The sequence below is a fragment of the Rissa tridactyla genome, chromosome 1, assembly GCF_028500815.1.
Source record: "Rissa tridactyla isolate bRisTri1 chromosome 1, bRisTri1.patW.cur.20221130, whole genome shotgun sequence".
Lineage (NCBI taxonomy): Eukaryota > Metazoa > Chordata > Aves > Charadriiformes > Laridae > Rissa > Rissa tridactyla.
Genome location: NC_071466.1, coordinates 66,679,419 through 66,696,802, shown reverse-complemented (window position 1 = coordinate 66,696,802; position 17,384 = coordinate 66,679,419). Strand labels below are relative to the sequence as shown.

General features: G+C 38.8%; 1 protein-coding gene across 2 annotated transcripts in view; it reads left to right on the top strand.

The window, feature by feature from the left end:
- Positions 1-16,711, top strand: part of COL4A1 (collagen type IV alpha 1 chain) — a 128,697-nt gene extending 111,986 nt beyond the window's left edge. For both annotated transcript variants that reach the window (XM_054224126.1, XM_054224117.1), the window contains exons 42-52: positions 106-291; positions 968-1,101; positions 4,151-4,223; positions 4,897-4,968; positions 5,793-5,921; positions 7,309-7,407; positions 7,556-7,768; positions 9,274-9,451; positions 12,164-12,278; positions 13,312-13,484; positions 15,261-16,711. In XM_054224126.1, coding sequence (XP_054080101.1) covers positions 106-291; positions 968-1,101; positions 4,151-4,223; positions 4,897-4,968; positions 5,793-5,921; positions 7,309-7,407; positions 7,556-7,768; positions 9,274-9,451; positions 12,164-12,278; positions 13,312-13,484; positions 15,261-15,342 — 1,454 coding nt within the window. In that variant the 3' untranslated portion in view covers positions 15,343-16,711. The remainder of the gene's footprint in view (positions 1-105; positions 292-967; positions 1,102-4,150; positions 4,224-4,896; positions 4,969-5,792; positions 5,922-7,308; positions 7,408-7,555; positions 7,769-9,273; positions 9,452-12,163; positions 12,279-13,311; positions 13,485-15,260) is intronic.
- The last annotated feature ends 673 nt before the right edge of the window (positions 16,712-17,384 follow it).

Genomic DNA, 17,384 nt, shown 5'->3' with positions numbered 1-17,384 from the left:
TTTTCTTAAGGAATAAAGCTCACTATGAGTAGATAAGAAGACAGAAAGCTTCAGTGATTTTGATCCTTACTCTAATCATGTTTTGGGGGCTGTTTCAAATCTTAGGTGCAAAAGGTGATGTGGGATTTCCAGGATCCCCAGGAAGTCCGGGGATCCCAGGTCTGAAAGGAGAACCAGGATATGCTGGTCCACCAGGCCCTAAGGGTAGCCAAGGTCTTCCTGGACTACCAGGAAGTGCAATTGAGGGCCCTAAAGGAGACAGAGGACCCCAAGGCCAACCTGGCCTTCCAGGTAATTCATCATCTTTAGTATAAGTGTACTGCTGTTAATCAAAGCTCACCTAATAAATTAATAATGTAATCAATATTGCATATCCATGTTTATCCCCTTCTCACAGATCAGAGAAAAGCTCCCCTTCATATGGAGTTTGGCATTTATGTCCTAGAACAGGCTGGTTTTATGTCCTCTGTCAGATGGTTTTGTCCAGAAGCCTTTCTGACGTTAAGAAGTTTGCCTCCCATTTCCATGTTTCTCGCTGGACTTTATTTACTGTTTCAAGAGAACCACGGCTGTATGGTCCTATGTCCTGGAATGTTAATGTGTTTAAAAATGGCCCAGTGTGGCCTTACTTGGCAGTGGCCCTATGCTAGAGGTTAAGGAGGAGGGTAGAGCAGAGCTGCAATATGTCTCTGGCACGTTCATACCTGAGAACATACCATTTCTTTGTTCTGCATGTCTAGAAAACTCTCCACTGTTTTCCGTCAGCCACAGGCTGATAAATAATAGACCTCCAGTCAGATGGGGAGTCATATGGACCTCCCTGCAACAGATTCTACTTATTTTCTTGAAATGTTATTGTGATAATTACTTTGGTTCTGTCCATCTGTAGACCTAGCCAGCTCAACCTCCATCAGGTGCTGCTCTGAGCAAATTTTGCCACTAAATACTCCCTTCTTCTGGTTTGTAGGATTACCAGGTCCAACAGGGCCACCAGGAGCCCCAGGTCTGAAAGGGGCCAAAGGAGAGCAGGGGAGCAATGGCTGGCCTGGGACTCCTGGGCTTCCGGGAGTCAAAGGTGATCCAGGTTTCCAGGGACTGCCAGTAAGTTACTTTCAGTACACTCCAGATTTGCTGAAAGTTGGTTCTTGTAATTAATGGCTGTATTAATCATAGATGTTTCTTGTTCAAAATAATGATACTTTGTGCTCAAAGTGCACTTTGGACTCACTGCTGACGATGTAAAGTCAGATTGAAAACATTTCAATTCTCTCCTTTTAAAGGCTGCCTACCAATAAGCCCCAGTGAGCTAATGAACTTATTAGAAATTTATAGATAGTGAGTGGTAACATACAACACCCAGAATATAATTTACAGTGTATTAACAGTACAGGATGGCTGCAGCACATCCATAAATCCTGCAAATGCATTAGTAGTTAATTTTAAAGGTTGCGTATTTCACGATAAATTGCCTTCTGAAAATACCTGAACTGTTTGGTTTTGTTATGAAACCTTTCAAATAAAGTGCACTTTTGGTACTGTCAGTGATGAAATATAGCTGCTGATTTAGAAATACAAACAGGCTATGCTATTAATACATTGTTGTCATATATTATTCATTTTCCCTCATCTAAAACAGTCCCTTTTCTGTACATTATGTAGAATAGGACAGTCACCCAGAATAGTTGGTCTTCTATACGCTTTCTCTCAGAGTGTCTGCTGCCTTCTTCCACACTGAAAAATACGCTCTATATTTTAACTTTCCATTTCCTCTTTCCTACTAAGAAAATAATAGTAATAATAATAAAAATAAAATTTATGGAAGAACGAATAAAAAAGTAGGTAGGTGTGACTCAACAATTCCTAGTGTACAAAAGGAAGGAAGACTCAGGAATAAGGTCCTGATGCGAAAAGTAGGATACTGATAGTGGGCTTAAAAGGTCCACATTATTCTTGATAATGCAAAGATCTGCTTCATCCTTTTCTGCATCCAGGAGTCACTACACAGAGACATTAAGGATTTGCTTCAGTGTTCTGACACTAGATCTTGGCTATGCCTTTTTACCTTTGAGACCATACCGTACCAGCTTTGAAGGTAGTAAATTTCAAAATAACATTCCAGTATATTTTCCCTATCTTAAGAATTTGCAGTACTTCTGCAAACAGCTAAATTTCTATACACCAGGAAATTCTAAAGCTTTTCACAGGGTGATATTCCCGTCCAAGACTGTTTGTTTATCAAGACTGAGAAATGCCAAAGGATTTTGGTTCCGTGCCTTCAGTCAGAAGAAAATATTTTACTATCTTTGAGCCACAGTGCATAGTATTGGGTTGTTTACTCAGTGTGAAATGCTCCAGCGAGAGTTATTTCAATACCAAACTTCCTCTGGTAATACACACTAACATGGGTTTCTAATGTCTTCATCCTCCCCAATGTGACAGGCTCCTGCCCTGATTACAACTCAATTGCTTATAGAAGTCTCCAGGTACATGGTAACTTAGATCAGAAAGGAGATTTTGTTACAACATGGGTGACACAGCCTGCCCAAAAATCCTATCCAAAAAAAGGGAATGGGGAGATCCGACTGTGAAATAGAAATCCCATGGGGTTTTCTGTGCATTTCAATGCTGAAATGAGAACAGAAACATTTTCATCATTTTCACAAACTGAAATAGTTTTGTTTTGTTTGGAACAGATCCAAAATAAAATGTTGTTTGCCAAGTTATATCTGATGGGGAAAAAAAGAGTTTAAGAAACTGCACACTGTTGTGGAAAGAGTATTTTGATGGAAAGCTTCCAATAAATTCCTTTGATAAATAATTCCATTTTATATTTAGAACCTAAAAAAAAAGTTATTAAAAAAACCTCTTTTAATGAGATTGTTTGACTCATGACTGTCTTCTCAATGAATGTTAGCCCTCCTGTTTTATGCTACAGAAGTTCACGTGTTATGATACAAAGAGAGGACCATTTCTTTAAACAATCCTGCATACTGTGACTATGTGACTGAAGGAAACCAGGGAACCTTAGTTCATTAATACCTCCCTTACCACTCTGAGGGTAGCATTTCTTTTGTTTAATTTTGGAAGTCTCACTGTTGACATCCATTTTTGAGCTAGTCATCTCTTCTCCCTTTATAGTCAATGGAGAGAATTAGACATTTTTAGGGAGCCGTTCTTCTCACCTTAATATAAACATCTAACATCCAATGAAAAATCGCTCCTGTGCGTGTCTATTCTATTGCTCTCCAAATATGATGAGATGAATCCTACCAGTGGTATTAATTTTCACTGTGTACTCAATTTACATCTCCAACCACTGATTGGTAAGTTACTTAGCAAAAGGATTTTGTTTCTTTCCTCCAACCGTGTTCCACATTTTATTATATAGGGCACTGTCACTGCCATATTGCTTCAGCCAGGGAGAAGCTTTAACTATACTTACAAGCTTTTTGCAGATGATCTGCAACAGGCAAAAGAAGAAAAGGAAATTGTCATTCATTTAAATGACTATTTACAGTATCTTTTAAAATACAGGCTTGGTTTTCCTTGAAGTGAAGCTATAATGATCCTGTTACCATTAATTTCAGGGGAGCAGTTTATAATAGTGAAGGCAGAAGGAGGAGTTCACATTGTGTTTGAAGTGCTTAAGTCCTTGAGTATTTTAGTCCTGTTGAAAAGTCTTCAGAGGATTATAAACTGTTGAGCACATTTATTTTCATCCCACATGTGAATGTAGAAGTTTTCAAGTCTGCTGTGGTCTAGGAATATCCCATTTAGTTATCTAACTAGCAGCTGCCTGCTGGGGCTGCACCGAAATCAGTATTTGCTGAGATTTGTGCTTACTGATGTTTTTCATAACAATGTGGTCTATGGTTGAGAAACTTCTTATTAGATATACTGTTAGTGAGACATTATTCTGGTCTAGTATCTTTGTAAGGCAAAAAATAGTTTAGTAAGAAGAAGGTGTCACACTTGTTCCTGTAAGAGAAGCTTCTCATCTAATCATGGTAGGGAATAATCATTCCTTAAACTCAATGGCTTTTCTCTCATATTACATTTTTTTTCACAGGTTTCCAAAAATACACAGCCTATTTGAGAGACATATTGTAATAGTGTATGATAACTATACTTCACATTTTCTTTTATACAGGGTAGTCCTGGTTTACCAGGAGATATTGGTCAAAAGGGTGATCTGGGACCTCCAGGTGTTCCAGGTGTTCCAGGTGAGAAGAAAATTTACCACATTCCTAAAAAGTATGCAAAGATGTCTCTTTCATATCCTTCCTCTCTCAAAAAGATGCTCAAAGAATGTTGACTTTATGTTACAAGTTATTGAAAACAGGACATTGAAAGCTGCATCAAAAAGCATACAAGAAGATCAAGATTTTTCTCAAGGTTTTTTGCCTTTTGCCTGATATTTTCCTCTGCCAATTTTAAGTGTGCACTTGCTGTAAAAGGTGGATGAAAAATCAACTGTTTAGACATTACCAGTCAAGAATCTTCAAGATTGGAGAGGCAAATGTTATAGCTGTATTTGAGGAAATACGGGCTCAGTATTTCTCCCATTGTTGACTATATTGCTGCTACTATCACCATCATATACATGAAAACACTGCATGTATAAAAAAATGCAGTTATTAATAGATAAAAAATAATTTTCATAATTTAGAGAAAGATACTAGTAATTAAAGTAAGATACGTTTGTTTTCAGTCATTATTTCCTTGGTGACTTGGTGCTGTTGTCGGTATTTTGTTCTTGCAAACAGTTAAAAAGTACTTGTGTGAATAAAGTCGTGTCCTTTACATGATCCTGAGGTTGTACATGATTATCCTGCACATATATTTCCAAATCCAGAAATTATTGAATTTCCATGTAAATATTTCCTTTGACTTCAGGTCCAAAAGGATCTCCTGGCTTCCCAGGCCTTAAGGGTGAGCGAGGTGACCAAGGTCTTCCTGGATCTAAAGGTATAATATAAAGACTTTTTTCCCCAGATGTTGTTGTTAAAATGGTTATTTGTGACTAATCAATGGATATCTCCCTCACCCTTTTTATTTAGTGTAAAAAGGTAGAATATTAAACCAGATACCATGGTATTAGCATCTGAATGGTCAGATTAGATTTAAGTATTGCATAGAGAGTGAATGTATTTATCTCCTGCTCTGAAAATTCGACACTGAGGTTTTGTCATTAACAGAATCTTTAAATGGTATCCTAAAACCATAGAATCATGAATGGTTTGGGTTGGAAGGGACCCTAGAGATCACCTAGTCCAATCCGTCTGCATGGCCAAGGACATCTTTCACTAGATCAGGTTGCTGAAATCTCCATCGAACCTGACTTTAAACACTTCTAGGGATGGGGTGGCTACAACTTCCCTGGGCAACCTGTTCCAGTGTCTCACCACCCTCATTGTAAAAAAAAAATATTTTCCTTAAGTCCAGTCTAAATGTACCCTCTTTCTGTTTAAAATCATTGCCCCTTGTCCTGTCACTCCAGACCCTGATACAAAATAACTATCTGTGTCTTTCTTATAAGCCCCCTTTATATATTGAAATGCCACAATAAGGTCTCCCCGGAGCCTTCTCTTCTCCAGGCTGAACATCTCCACCTCCTTCAGCCTTTCATCATAGGAGAGGTGTTCCAGCCCTCAATCCATTGATATCTTGTAGCTATAGGTTCTGTCTATTCCCTGACTGCATAAATGGCAATAAAAGGTAACATTGTTTTCTCACTTTTTTTCATTGTGCAATGCTAAATACATGCTGATTTCTTCTGTTAACTTTGGCAGGTTTACAAGGTCCACCAGGCCCACCAGGTGCTTTTCAACTTGTTAAAGGGGATCCTGGCTTACCTGGCCCTGTAGGACCAGTTGGTCTCAAAGGATTCCCAGGACTTCCAGGTCCCAAAGGACAGCAAGGTGAGAGTTTCTAACTTGCCAGTAGAAATACATTTTAAGTAATGTAAAAATAGACCAATGATAGGCTAGACACTAGAAGATTTTTCATATGTTGTTATCCAGCTTCTTATAAGCCACTCAAATTGTGTCCATGATTAGTAAGAGAGTCCTTCTTTTTGAAGCTCATCCAAAGGAGTCCCAGAAACAGATGTCTTTCTAGTGATTTTTTATAGGCCCTCACTCTGCAGTCATCACATCAGTATCTGAGATCAGCAGTAAGCAGGATGGCTTGTAACACGCTGCTCATCCTTTCCCCAGAATGTATTTGTTAGGGTATCTTCTGTCTTTAGTGTTGAATCCAAACTTAATTGCTGTGTGTCTCTGGGAGAAGACAAGCATGAGGAAAAACACCTTGATCTTGGAGTCGAAAGTGCTTTCTGAGTAAGCTTATTCCATAGTCCTAGATTCTGTCCAGACATTGCCATTTTTATAAAGAAAAGGTGAACTGCAAAAATTAAACACACTAGGAGTAAGAGAACGGAGAAAAGGGTAAAACAAATGAAATGCTGTCACAAGGACACAGGTCCTTCAGAATGACAGGACAGAGAGTGAGAGCTCAGAGGTGTTCGTAAGCTATCAAGATTCTAAGGGAAGGCTGTGTTCCTGACTGTTTAATGAGAAGATGATGGGGAATTGTTGTGGATTATAATGAATATCTTCTATTTAATAGAATAGATATGGAAGTTTGCTCTTGAAAGTGGGGTTACAATTCTGCAGCTGCTGTCCATTATGAAATAGCTATGAGATAATTTCAGTGATTGAACATTGCGTGGGTTTGCTTGTATGGGTTCTGTTTCTGTTCTCTAGTAGTCAGTTCAGTACATGAACACAATATTGCTTTTTGAGTGATCATGAAAAGGACATCTGTGGTATGGAGGTGATGGTGTTAACTTCTTTTTCCCAAAGTCAGAGTTACTGAGTTTATGTAGGACTCAAAGCATCCCTAGAAATTGATAAAGGGAAGATATATGTCTGAAAACTGTTTGGGAAGAAGCTAAGAGAATACTGATTTTCCCTCTGTTCGTGGCCCTACTTTTTATGGTCTATTTTTGATTGAGTCATATGATAAGCAGAGAGGGAAGAGATTGCTGCCCTTCTTTTTCATATTCCAGGCGAATACTAGTAGTTTTAGAAGCACTTCCTCTGCTTACTTTTCTGTTCTTCTCTACTATAATCACTTTGCCTGCAGTAACCCACATGAGTGATCTAGATACTGAAATGTACACATTGAATCTGCATGAGTTTAGTTTATGCTGAGGTGTGCTTGTGCTGTACTGTATTAAAAGCCAAGAAGTCAGAACTAACGTGAAGTAATATCCAGTAATAACTATTCCTTGTTTTTCAACAGGGGTGACAGGACCTTCGGGTGTACCTGGACCACCTGGTAGTCCAGGGTTTGATGGTAAACCCGGGCAAAAAGGAGAAGTTGGTCCATATGGTCCCCCAGGTAAGCCCATGAGTTCTTCAAAGACTTGATTCCTTCACAGAAAAACAACGTAGGAGATTAGGTGTGAATGTATCTAGTTTCACTTCTTCAGTTATGTAGGCAGAGTACTGCTGTCTGTAGATATAAAAGGAGATTCTCTGTATTGTAGGGCCCAGAGGATTCCCTGGTCCACCTGGCCCTGAAGGTTTGCCTGGGGCTATGGGCCCACCAGGTGCACCATCTGTTGCTCATGGCTTCCTTGTTACCAGACACAGTCAAACCACTGAAGAACCATCATGTCCATTTGGAACAAGGCTGATTTACCATGGCTACTCCTTGCTTTATGTACAAGGCAATGAAAGAGCACATGGCCAAGATCTGGGTAAGTAGAGGCCAAATTAGAATTCAATTAGAATTGGTTACAAACCACGTTTCTTTCACTTGAAGAACTGTGTTGAACAAACCTGTGTAATTATTCTTGGCTAGCTGGTGCTTTATGATGCCTTCTAAGTTGGTACAAGTAATGGTTTGGTGTATAGTGGAAACAGTGTCAGTTTATTTAAGAAAGTCTTTGTCAAAGCCTTTGACGTAGTCATCCATAATATCTTTGTAGTCAAACTAGTGAGATATGGGCTGGCTAAGTAGATGGTAAGATGAGTGGAAAATTGGTGGGTCCATCAGGCTCAGAGAGATGTGATCAGATGTACAAAGTCTGAGTGGTGGTTTTTGATTAATGATGTCCCTCGGGACGTCAAGACATTCCCCTCAGGAATTAGTATTGGGCCAATAGTGTTTAATGAATTTATTAATGACTTGGGTAATGCGATAGAGTGCACTCTCAGCAAGTTTGTGGGTAATGCCAGATTGGCAGGAATGGTTGATTCCCTAGTGGACACAGCTGCCATTCAGAGTGACCTGGCCAAGCTGGAGAGAAGGACTGAGTAGAACCTCAAGAAGTTCAGTAAAGGCAAATGCAAAGGGGTACAGCTAGAATGAAATAACCTTGTGCAACAGAACAGGCTGGGGACTGACTGCTATTTCCAGTAACAGCAGTACAGACTGCTTTGCAGAAAAGGATCTAGGAGTCCTGATGAGCAACGCTGAACATGAGTTAGCAGTGTGCCCTTGCAACTACCCCATTCACCGCTGCCCAGCCTACTGGGCTCTATTGGCAAAAGTGCAACCAGCAGATGGAGGGAAGTGATTCTTCCCCTCTGTTCGGCAGTTGTGAGGCCGCATTTGGAATATTGTGCCCAGACTTTGGCCTCCCAGAACAAGGAAAACGTTGACATACCACAGTAAATACAACAGCTAGCTATTAAGATAGCTAGTGGGGTCTGGACAGTCTGATGGAACTGAGTTTGCTCAGCCTTAACAGAAATTTAGGGGGAGGCTTTTATTGCTGCCTACAGCTGTCTGCAGGGAAGGTAGGGAAGATGGAGCCAAACTCTTCTCAGAGGGGCTCAGTGACAGAAGCAGCAATGGACACAAGCATGAGATATATTCCATTGAAACATAAAGAAAAGCTTTTTTACCGTGCTGATGCTCAAACACTGGAACGGAACCTGAGAGGTTGTTGAATCTCTGTCTTTGGAGATACTCAAAACTCAACTGTCTGTGGGCCCAAGCGACCTGATTTAACTGGCGGGGGGTTAGGATAGATGACCTCTAGTGGTCTATTCCAGTCAAAGTTATTCCATAATTCTACAGGCAAGACTAGGCTGCTCCTTGCCTTGCTCTGTTCCTTCCTGACAGAGCTTGGAGGAGTCACTTCCTCTGAGAGAACTGGATTGTCTGCTTTTTAGCTGCTCCTGGAAATATTTGTTTGGCAGTTGGCAATGGTTTAATAAAATGGGTTAACAAGTAACCTTTCACTTAACTTTTCAGGCACGGCAGGAAGCTGTCTTCGTAAATTCAGTACAATGCCTTTCTTATTCTGCAATATCAACAACGTATGTAACTTTGCATCAAGGAATGACTATTCCTACTGGCTGTCCACTCCTGAACCCATGCCAATGAATATGGCTCCTATTACTGGTGATAATATCAGACCATTCATCAGCAGGTACGGTTTCAGTTCTGCTGTGTTTGTAAAATGAAGAAGCCTGTGAAAAGTGCGTATGGTACTTTTTTTTTTTTAAAAAAAAAGGCTTTTAATCTGCATATTTTTATTTCCTGCCTTTAAATTTAAAATTTGAGTTCCTTTGATGAAATGTTTCAAAGTGTGCATGTTTTCAGTTTAGACTTTGATCAAAAAGAAATTCATTTGGGAGGAAACCCAAACAAATAGAGTAGTCTATTTTGAGTCTAATTGAAATGAAAATATTTATTTTGAAATTATGTTTTGCAAAAGCTATGATCTACTTTGAAGAAGTTTTGAATTTATTCACAATTCTTGTCAAAAACAATTCTCTTTTTTTTTTTTTTTGACTAGACATAGCTAGAAGCTTTTTAGGGCTCAGTTTCCTTTTCTTTGAAAATGGTAGCATTATTTATTGTACAGTACACTGCCAGGCTTCTTCCATTGTTTTGGACTTATTGCTTGAATACAGCCATTATTGTCTGAATTAAAGGAAACAGTTGCAAAATCAATCATCTATTTTTTTTTAATAATTCCAGATTCTCAGCCAGCATAAAGTGTGGCACTTATATCAGACATAACTCTTCTGCAGCAGTCCAACATGTTGAACTTTTGGTCCATTTTAAATTTTAAGGCCACTAGCAAAAACTATTCTGGCATAATATGCCCAGTGCTGAAGGCAGATGTGTGAGCAAGACTGTGGAGAACTATACCACTGTTGTTAGATAAGAATCTGACAAGGAATCTCCAACTTATAACTTAAATGATAACCATTAGATATAGTCATTACTATGATTCCTATCATTGCTTCTAATCCGTATCAGCTCTTGCTGATTGCTCTCCCTGCCATGTAAATTGAATGGGAGTTATCATTTTCTCGGGTCTATGTATACTGTCCGAGAGAAAGGACAATTCAAACCATCAGTGGGCTGTAGTCTTGAAATCTTGCTATGTTCAAAAAACTATTTGGATCTGCTGCAAAACATTTGATATTTGTTTTGTATAATAGAAGCCACCTTGTGTCTGCAGTTGTACTCTGTACGCTATTTTCGGTTTAATGCCATAGAAATTCGTATGCCTTGAAATGCAGTGGGCAGATTGAGGGCAAGATTCTCAACATAGACTATAGTTTTTGTTGGTCCTGATTTTTTTGTTGTTCATTGGATGTGAATGGAAGGGGACTGACTTTGAGAAAAATTCAAATGACCAACCTCTGAAATTCATGTTCCTTTTATGCCATCCCGGTTCAAGCACCCAAAATAACCTTTAACAATCACTTTTGAGACTCAAGGATGTACCAACCAGCACTCTGCCTTATCTTATGCATATAAAGTAGCTTTTGCACCATAAAAATGTATATGTGTGTATATATAGATGTATATGTGTGAATGGGCATGTTTTTTAAACCAGCAAGGAATCTGAGAAGACTATTCTTTCAATCTATTTTATTAGTCGAGGCTTTAAAAACAATGGTTTTCCCTGTCCAAAAGTTGAAAAGGTGTAGAAGTGACACTTGCTGCCTTGGGTCATGGGACTTCTTTTCATGTAAGGCCTTCCACTGAAATACCAGAAATTTCTTGAAGCAAAGCAGAGCTCCAAGAATAGAGGCAGCTTTACATTCTTCTTTTAACTTACTTGTTCATTGATGTGTTTCTGAAAATAACTGTCTTACTTCTGCACTAAAGATGAAGGCAGTAGGTATGAATGCAGTCTTCACAAGTCAGAAATAGAAGGCTTTCATTCTGAATTCCTTTGCTTCTGTGCATTTTCCAGAATCCAACTTAATCCATTTTGCACTTGATTCTTTTCAGCACTCTGATAACAGGAATCAGACTGTCTAGTTCTAAGTATCTGTTTTGAATCATTTTCATCATAGCTAGCTGCAGTAGCCAATTTAGGAGTTGTACAAGAAAAAATGGATTATATCTACCAAATTCCTTATTACCAGCTCCCGTATTAAAATTTCCAGCCCAACTCACATTTTTTATGATTCTCCTGTGAAGGTAGGATTGTTCATTGGATTATTCAGTAACCTAGCAGTTCTGAGACACAATGAATTTATCTAAAGTAAAAGAACTGATGCTGCACGGCTTTCCGAAGAGTTGCTTTCAAGTTCATCATTCAAGTTACTTTGCTAAAAATCTCTTACTGGAGATAAAGACCACAAATGTAAATAAAAGCCACTTTCAAGGAAAATGCATGGAGAAGATTGGCAGTGATTATCTTTGTGAGACGTTTTCCAGAGACATGGCTTTCTATCTGGAAGTCATTCAGGGCTGTGTTTAGGATGATGAATTGCTCTTGTCTCTGATTACAGTGGACCACTTTTAAGTGATACTTGCTGAGTTACAATGTTGGGCTTTTTGCCTCTCATGTTCACGAGATGACCACTTCCAGAAACTACAGTACAAATGGGACTAGAAAAAGACAAATACATTTAAATATTCAGATAAGAGGTCTCTTGTTCTTTGCTAATAGGAATAAGACTTAATAGTTAAGCTATCCCGAAGTAAATGAGGAGGGGAAAAAAAACCCCAAACCAGCTAGTTGTTTTTCTGAAGGAAACATTTTGATTTTCCTTTGTTTTTGAAAGCGACATTTTCTAATTCAGAATTCCTAAACGAAAGCAACTTCTGAAAAAAGAAGTAGTATTAATCCTCAAATGCACATAGCTCATTCATGTCTTGGTCTTTCTAGATGCTCTGTGTGTGAAGCTCCTGCTATGGTAATAGCTGTTCACAGTCAAACAATTCAGATACCACCATGTCCTGAGGGCTGGAGTTCACTTTGGATTGGTTACTCCTTTGTCATGGTGAGTGCCCTGGGGCATAGTCTGAGCTTAGAAAAAATTTTTTTTCAGGTATTTCATCTACGCTCCTGCTCTGGGAAAGTTAATATCTGACTATGTCACTTAAGGTGTTAGGAGGGCATTAGACCTCTGCCCTTTCTGGTGACTTTAAAAAGATTCTGGCTAATTACTTAATGAGAATAATGCAATAACAATTAGTTGTTCACTTTTGAGGAAATGGACACAGCTTGCTCTCTTGTTTGCAGCTCCAACATAGGATCCAAGTGCTGAATAAATGAGGAAATAAGCGTAGTTTTCCATTTTCCTTCTACATCTGTGTTGCAGTAACTTCCTAGAGTGGTAGCATGTCAGTGCCTGTCCTCTTCCCATTTTTTGATGAATAACCCTTCAGTTTTCAAATGGCATTTTTGACCTTTTATCCAGTTTCTTCAGCTGTGTATATACTAGTCGAATAAACAGGGCCAAGGAATGGCCTGGAAGAGCCACTCTGTAGTCTTCCGTAGTAGTTAGTTGTTAGTATGCTTCCTCTCACGCTCACAGCCTTTATCAACAGCCACTCTCCCAAGCAAGGTCTGGGCATAGTCTGAGAAGCAGCATGGATCCAGAGCTGTTAGTGCTCGGCAGTGGGAAGAGAAGATGCTGTAATGTGGGGCAGGAATTGGGTGAAGCTATTCAGATATGAGCCCTACCAGTCTGCGTGCCTTCTGGCCCCGAGGGCTGGCCCTGGCCTGTTGCTAGCATAGCGGAAACTTGGGTCCTGCTGTCCATCCTGAAGGATTTTTGTGCACACAGCTGCCCTGAAGTTGATGTTGCTGGTGTGTTGTGCTGCCATTAAGTGAGAGAACGCAGTGCCACCTCTGGAGCCCTTCAGCTCCACCTTCTCGCTCCTCCTTGACCTGAAGGACAAAACAGCAGACGGACACAACAGAGAACAAGGAGATGCATGTGGAGAAAAATTTGTACAAGATAGTCAATAGGTGTCACAGCAGAAGAGGTAAAGAATCCCTCTCTTACTGATGCTTTTACATTTTTCTAGCACACCAGTGCTGGTGCAGAGGGCTCTGGCCAGGCCCTGGCGTCTCCTGGTTCCTGCCTAGAAGAGTTTCGCAGCGCTCCCTTCATTGAATGCCATGGCCGGGGCACCTGCAATTATTACGCAAATGCTTACAGCTTCTGGCTTGCCACTATAGAGAGGAATGAGATGTTCAAGTAAGTTCATATTTATTTATCAGTATTTGAGACTCAGTCAAGCCTTGTCACTGAATAAGAGAAGTATTGTTTGAATATAATACATGATTCAAGTATTCGCTGTGCCCCAGCCTGGTTAGTATATGCAGGTAATGGTTTTCGTAACAAAAAAAAATATATATATAGTTTTGGGGGGAATTAATGAATGTATCTTCTGTTAGTGTTTACAATGTGTCATTTATACCTGGTATTTTGCTTTTCAGAATAATCTAACAATGTTTGCATTGCTACTATGTTTGATTGTATTCACTGAGTCGTAACTAGGATAGGCTGACTGATTAAAATTAAGTCAGAATATAACCTTTTCCCTAGTGGATGTTAACACATAATAGAAACACTTGAAATTAGTGCAGGTGTTGAACTAAGTGAGCTGAACAATTATTTACCTTTCCCTAATGTTTGAGGAAGTATGTCTGAATAAAATGCAGCTGAAGGCAGAGGCCTCAGGCATTTCTTCAGTCCTGCTGAGGTTCTAATTTCAGGAATTAAGTGGTAGTAGGCTTTGTTCTGGTCTCCTGCACGTTAGTATTTTTCAACACAGTCTAATTTGTTCCATATGAATTTTATTAATACGTTAGCATATAGACCAGTTCCTAGGTCTGCATACCTTACCTGATTAGCAGACATTCTTCTGGAGTGCAGGCAATGATCCTCTTCCACCGCAGTCCAGTCTGCCACTCCTGGTGCCCTTCATCTGGTGCCCTTCATCTGGTGCCCTTCATCTGGTGCCCTTCATCTGGTACCCTTCATCTCTTCATGTCTTCTAGAGCTGTGAGTGCTCCTTAGACTGTCTCAGTCAAAATTAGGCAGATGGTTTAGCCAGTTTTGACTGTCTATGAGATAGTTGTCAACTGAGTAGGTAGAAAAATTGAGCACCGGGCCTGGTTATCACTGGGGCTATGATAATCTCATCACCCATAAAAGCTACCACCGAAAGAGCCCATTTGCCAACACTGGGGTAAGCACTGGCTCCTTAGGAAAGGGGAGAGTTGGTCAGAGGAAAATTTAGAGGAGTCAGCACTATAGTTGTTTGTATTCATTGAGTCCTACACAGAGACCTATCAACGTCACAGCCTTTTCTGGCTACAAACTGTATCTCAAATTAATAAAATAATCCCAGGTCAGGGGACCTGTCGTACTGTCATAATTCACAAATACTCTGCAGTTTCCTGTAAACTCTTAATCCTTTTTAAAGAAAAGTGTTAAATGTAAGTACGCTTTTGTCCGAAAATGCTTTATTTCCACCTGCTAAGAGTATCTCCTTAGGATAGGCTAGAGACTAAAGATTTTGATTTGTCTTTCTGTATGATATCACATAATTTCCTCTGCTGGCTTTTCATTTTTCTGTAAAGTCCACGCGAGTTAGCAGAAAATCATGAACAGCCAAATGTCTTTAGTTTCTTTGCCTAATTTTTTTTTTACTACCCAAATTCCAGTATGTTCTCAAACTGCTGATTAAACAGGTAATGTGTTCTGGTTAAGAAAATGTTCAGCCTCGTGACAGAACTGAATTCTGAAGTAACTGAAAGTGGACGATGTTTAAAACTAATCTTGTGATAGTTTCTGACCAAACTTGAAAGTGAATATCCATTGGAGAACTTAGGGACGCCTTCTTGATTCGGCAGAGCTTAAAGAGGCACTTGGCTGCATGCAAAGTTTGTGTTGTCAATTATAAACTTGAGAACTGACTGTATCAACAGTTGTTAATGGGTCTTTTCATTTCTTTATTTTTAATAGGAAACCGACTCCCTCAACTTTGAAAGCAGGGGATCTGCGCTCAAATGTTAGCCGTTGTCAAGTCTGTATGAGAAAAACATAATGACTTCTGAATTTCAACTAATTTCACACAATATGGTGCTATTCGTTTAACAGCAATGAAGCCTAGACATATATCATATGTACCTCATTGTTGTCCAATATGAAAACAGTAAAGTGCCTTTTAGGAACTTGCATAACTAACACACACTGCTTTACTGGCCCTGTCCTTGCTGAAGAAGAAAAGAGACAACAAAGATAAGCTTCAAATGTTGACATGCCAAATGGCACTTTTGATCAAAATATATGTATTTTTTATATAAATGCAATGCACTGATAGAATAAAAAGTCAGCATTTATCCAGAAAAAATGCAAAGGTGCTAGGAGGTATGCAGTTCTGCCTTATACTGTTTGACCCCCCTTTCTCATTCTTGTATTATAGATTTAGATTCATTTTTCTTCCCCAGATAAGTTTGTTGTTCCCGTTATCTAGGTGTCTCAAAATCCCAGACTCTTGGGTATGTACTTATTGTTCCTGTACAAAGCAATACTAATGTAAAAAAGAGTTTTGGGATTACAGACTGTGGTTAAGCAACATGTAACCATCTTTTCACAACATAGAGTGCCATCCTGCAAACCTTTGCTTCTGTTTGTAGTCTTTAGTGCTGTTGGTTTTCATGGGACTACATCTGGAAGAGATTGCCAAATTGGCTTCCCAAAAAGGCAAGGAAGTGTTTCTGCTATGTTGGTACTATGCAGCTTCTTTGTGCAGTAGAACAAACTTTCCTGTGGAATAAAGAATGATCCAGCAATGGTCAAGAAAAATATATATATAAATATTTTAGTAATTTATATAGATATCGACCATTAGGCAAATCAAGCTCTGAGTTTATCATTTCAAAAAGAAGCTTAAAGTTTTCTTCTTTTCAGTGTCATGAATTAGATGTTAAATGCCAAAATATGATGTGAAATGTTCTTTTTACATAGGCCATTTCAATGCTGAAGTTGCAGAGACTGAACCCAGGTTAATAGCTATTTGTGTTTATTATAGTAAATCCTGCTTTGAGCTTATAGTCTTTATTCTGTATTTAATATTTTTTCAGGGTTTTAAACACTACTCACACACTGAATGACTTGATTTTGAAAAGTATAAGGCCTTAATTTTGTTAATACTGTGCCAAAAAAAATTCTAAGTGGCCTCAGAAATATTTCTAAAGAATTTATATGCAATGATACCATTGTTTGAGCACATCTGTGTCCAAAAGTGTTTTATAGACTTTATTTACCATGCAAATACCAAAGGATTTTTGCAAATACCAAGGCCTTTGTGTAATTCTTACATGTGTATTTCTTAAGAATTCAAGTTTGTAATAAAACTATTTGTGTAAAAAAAAAAAAAAAAAAAACCAAAAAAAAACAGAAGAAAAGAAAAAGTTTTTACTAATTTGTTATTAGCGTTCATTTACAGCAGTGAATTAATTTTTAATAAGCCACCAATAAATGCACAAGCTTGATGCAATCCTAGATTATTTTTGTTTTGCACATCTTTCAGATGTACAAAGCATCTTCAAAAGGGGAAAACAGGGCACTGTATTGACATCTCAATTGTTTCCTTGTAAGAACCGGTACTGATAGACAAAACATGAGTTATGCGTCTATTACTGAAATATGTTTGATGTGAATGGGTTACAAAAATCCGCTAACTTCACCTTAGCTCATGGGAAGCAATCAAGTTATACACATTTTTCACTCTTCCCTTGGATTTTTCATGCACAAATCAGAACTGAATTAGACAGGATGAAATTTAAAATGTCTCATATAATTTTGCTTGTAAGTGGGCAAGGTGAATCTTGGCTCTGGTTGTCTGAAGAGGAAATGGACCGTGATACTTTTTTCCTTGGCGAAAGCACGTAATCGGTTAACGTTTCATGTTGTTTTCCCAAATTTGTGAAGAGGCTGCTGCTGTTCTGAACTCACTTTCACTTAAAATCCTTGGGGACATTGGCTGGCCAAATGACTGTATAGAAATTGGACATTTCCTTTAGCGCTGATTCTTAACTCTCATGGGAGTTTTGACAGATGATAATTTTATTTATAAACGAGCAA